General features: G+C 34.3%; 1 protein-coding gene across 1 annotated transcript; it reads left to right on the forward strand.

Annotated features, from left to right (window-relative positions):
• The first annotated feature begins 412 nt into the window (after nucleotides 1-412).
• LOC129941849 (peroxisomal biogenesis factor 3) lies at nucleotides 413-2,034 on the forward strand. The gene is made up of 2 exons (XM_056050600.1): nucleotides 413-540; nucleotides 692-2,034. Exon 2 carries the CDS (start codon nucleotides 730-732, stop codon nucleotides 1,807-1,809), a length of 1,080 nt encoding a protein of 359 aa, XP_055906575.1. The 5' UTR covers nucleotides 413-540; nucleotides 692-729; the 3' UTR covers nucleotides 1,810-2,034.
• Nucleotides 2,035-4,568: the final 2,534 nt, after the last annotated feature.

Genomic DNA, 4,568 nt, shown 5'->3' on the forward strand with positions numbered 1-4,568 from the left:
ACTAACCTTATTGAGAAAAAGTTACTCAGGTTGAATTTTGCTTATGATGTATTTTCCACCTGATTTATAAATAAATCATATTCTTATTCTTTTCCGTCATTTTCAAAAAAAAAGTATCGTTTTAACGAACTGAGTTTCTTTAATGCACCTCGATTTTTACATTTTCCATTAAAATATTTTATATTTTATTATTTTAATGTTGATTTGATTTTCCGTTGAGAAGGGAACGGAGTAAGGGGAATAAGTAAAATCACAATGAAAGAAGACGAATGTCAGCAACTAGTCACATAACATTTTTCTCTACGTGTGAATTTGAGTCCTCAACAAATCATTGCCACCAAATCTCAATCTTTGAACACAGCCCTAATATGTCACTTGATTTAAGTTGACATTTGACATTTTCGTGACAAAAGTCATCTACCGTGAACTACTGTCTGCTCAAAGTTCGTTTTGGTTTGGCCGACTGTTTTTCAATGAATTTTAATTTTTCAATTTTCAATCAATAATAATTAAATATTTATTGAACTGATTAAAACAAAGGTAATAAAAAAAGAATGCATTTCTAAAATACACACACAGATTTTGACCATCAATTAAATTCTATTCCAAAAATTGTTCCTAAAACTAAAGTAAAATGATGTCAACTAAAAACTAATAAAACTAAATTTCTTTTTTTGTTATCTTCCAAAAGTGTGATTGTTGTGGATTTCTCATAAGACACACAATAAGATGTTGTCAAGCGTTAGAGGTTTTCTGTCCCGTCATCGTAGGAAGTTCATTGTGACCGGAGTCGTGGTAGGCGGTTCAGTTTTGGTCTTTAAGTATGCCAAAAAGAAGCTCCTTGATTTTCAAGAGCGCCAAGCTCGTGAGTTCATCGAACGCACTCAACGAATTCAGTATTTTGAATCACAAGAGCGCAACTGCAACCAAGTTATTCTAGGAATAAGCACAGATCTATGCAATGAGATTTTAAAGTTGCTTAATCACGAGGAACTGCTGGAGAGGCTGCGGAAGAATCCAGAAAATAAAATCGAACTGTGGGAAGAACTCAAAATCATTGCATTTACACGACTTGCAGTGCTCATTTACGCCACATCCATGCTGAACATCACACTGAGAGTACAAATGAATGTTATCGGTGGTTATGTGTACAAAGACACAATGCAGGAGGATAACAAACTCACCGACGACATTCGAGAGGCCTATTTGTCGTCTATTAGGTATTTTCTAGGCGATGGTTTGGTGAATTTAGTGCAGTTGATCAAAACAAAAGTAAAGGCTATTCTCAAGACACAATCGCTCACCTCTCGCTTAAGTCTCTCCGATCTGGAACAGCTCTTCTGGTCAATTCAAATGTCCATCAACAGCGATGCGAGTGATCCGAACAGCAAACTAGCAACCTATGTTATGCCCTCGCAACTGGGCAACTCTGGAGAAATTCTAGACAAGATGTACAGCGAAACATTGGACTTGTTGGAAAGCGATGATGTATCAACGATATGTTCAAACAACATATGCCGTGGTTTCTCGATTGCTGTAGATGGCATAGCCGAGTGTATGGCTGATTCCGTCAAAACCGCCTTGCAAGGTCAACCAGGAACAGTCACCGATGAAACGCCCAAATTCAATGTGAACAAAATCGAATTAGCTCTCGCCAAAATAATCCCTATTCTCAATGGACTGACAGCGAAGGGCGTTGATAGCAGCAAGAAACCCCAAAACTTTGTCACATCAGTAGTGACATTCTTTTTGGTGTCGGAAAAATGCAAGATGCTTGGAGCAAATGTTTATGAAGTATTTAGCGTATGAAATCTTTGTTTAAATCGAGACTAACGACAACCAGAACGGTACTGAACGCATTCCAATATGTGTGTGTTTTTATTTGTTTAAGTTTATAATTTATATTATATATTTTTCTTTTGTATTTTAGTTTTAAAGGGTCGCATGTGTTACAAAAATAAAGAATCAGGTATTATGAAGAACAATCACACAAAAAAGAAAGAGAGTGCGATTTTTGTTTCCTTCATTTTCATATTTTCTTTGAGTAGATTATTTTTTAATGGTTTAATATTTGCGAGATAGACAAAATGAAGTGGATTTTTTACTTGACAAATAAAGGAAGATTTGATGTTGACATTATAAAAGCATTTCAAGTTTGCATAATTATCTGATATGGAATTGTGATACTAGTGACCAACGACGAGAAATGGTTACCCAAAATCAATAAAATCATTAATTTAATTCTCATTCTTAGTAACGAAATTATCAAGTAAACAACACAAGACATTTATAGAAGGCAGAAGAGGCGGAGAGAAAAAACAAACCCCAAAAAGAACACATGAAAATAGTTTAATGTAGGTTTCAGAGGGTTTCCTAAAACTCAATTAACCGCACTAAATGAGGCTCCATTTCGGTAACCTATGTGAAAAAGGGCCATTGCTCCAAATTAAAATGAATTGTGTACCTAACTGAAATAAGCAGTTGGTGAAATGATTATTGATTGGCAATTGGTATCTGAAGAGATAATAAAAAGCTGTAGAAATGATTGTTATGAGAAGTTGACAAATAAATAAATAAAAAGCTACGATTAGAAAAAATATGAAAGCAGACTATAAAAATCGAAACGAAAAAAATTCGTTTGTTTTTTATTAGCCTGGATTTCCGTACCACTAGGTTATTTTTTTCTTGCACCTACATTTAAGGAATTTTAATGAAAGTACGATCGTAAATATACACTAAGGTATGTGTCTCAGGGCCCCGTTTTGTCTCCGACGCTCTTCCTTATTTATAAATGATGTTCTGTCTGAAACTTCTAACAGTACCCTCACCATCTCATATTCGTTTTTAGATTGGCATCCTTGTTCTTCGGATGTGGACTACCAACGGCAGCTTATGATAAGTTCATTAAATTCTGATCTTGACAGCATTGTCCAATGTAATCAAAAACCGTGTAGAATTTAATGTTTCAAAAACTAAATGCTGTCCTCTGTCGCAAAAGCGTAACCCCCCCCCCCACCTAATGCCACTATCCATGAGTGGTACTTGCATCAAAGAGACTGAACACCTTTCAGTGTTAGGTATGTTCATTACAAACCACTTGCTGTGGAGTGATCACATATTTGACATCGCCAAAAATGCTACTAAGTGTTTACGCTTGCTCCGAAGATGCAAGAAGTTTTTTACCCCTTTTGATCTAGCTATAATCTATAAAGCCTATATTCGTCCGAAAATAAAAGTAAAATTTCCACATCTGGGCAGGTGCTCCTATTACCCACTTGAGTCTCTTGGACATAATTCAAAAGAGAGCCTTAAACTGATAGGTGACTGTTGCCTAATTGAAACTTTTATATCACTCGAGCATCGCCGTAAGGTTTCATGCTTGTCATTATTTTATCGCTACTTTCATAAACAATGCTCTAATGAAATAGCCAGTTGCATTATTCCCTTCAAAGAATTCACCCGTAATACCCGTTCTTATAGGAATGCTCATCAGTTTAGCCTTGAGCCCGATTTCGGACGTACTGTTAAGTACAGAGATTCTTTCTTTAGTCGCACTACACGAATATGGAATACTTTACCAGACTCAATATTTCCCACTCATTGCAATGTGCAGACATTCAAATCCAATGTGCATCGGTATCTTCTTTCTAATCCTATCCTCCCTTCCTTATTGCTCCCATTGTGTAAAATTATTATAAGGGTATTCATATCCTCGTGCGCTTATAATTAAAAAAAAAATTCAAAAATTATTGATCCAGTTTTTCTAAATGAAAATTTTGACATTTCTCGACTTTTCGAGGTACCCATAATTTAAAACAAAGGTTTTTTGGTGCGTGTGTATACGAGTCCGAATGTATGTATGTCCTTAAGTCTCGTCCGTGCATTGGTATACATTTTTTTGTGGGTCATGTCTGATATCTTATGAAGAAATGAAGTTATCGGCTTCAAATAAATTTTGTTTTACAGATAAAAACAATAAAAGGGTCACAAAAGACTTTCTAAAAAATTGAGTAAGTGTTTTTGTTTTTACGAGCCATTTAAAAACAAATTGAAAAATTTGATTGACCCCAAATATCTTATGAACCAATAACGTTAACAACTTTAGCTTAATTTTATATTAAACGTTTTGACGTAATAACAAATTGGTGCAAGCTAAAAAATTCAACTAGGTGTATAACTGAAGACAAAATACTACTGAAAACTTATTTTTGACTATCTCAAGGATACATGATGTTTTGGTCATTTTCTTAGGAAAAGGATATCAACTTGATAATTCTTTTTCAAAAATATTTGATATTTGATTCAAAAATCACGGGAACAAGAAAAAAATTGAATTCAGGCTTTTTTAATCTTTTATAAAATGTAATCATTACGGCCAATTTCATGACAAAGTTCTAGTCTCTGAGACTTGGTTTATTGATAATTTGGAACTCGATTGAGTTTCAACTCATTTCCTCATCATGTTCTTAAAAAATTATATTTTATGTGCAATAATTACATGTATTTAGAAAATACATAAACATGGACAGTTTGGAAATTAGTCATAAATAGGAGCTGTAAAATGTAAA

The sequence above is a fragment of the Eupeodes corollae genome, chromosome 1 (genome assembly GCF_945859685.1).
Source record: "Eupeodes corollae chromosome 1, idEupCoro1.1, whole genome shotgun sequence".
Classification (NCBI taxonomy): Eukaryota; Metazoa; Arthropoda; class Insecta; order Diptera; family Syrphidae; genus Eupeodes; species Eupeodes corollae.

Coding starts and splice junctions, on each gene's coding strand:
- LOC129941849 (XM_056050600.1), top strand. CDS start 730: ATGTTGTCAAGCGTTAGAGGTTTTCTGTCCCGTCATCGTAGGAAGTTC.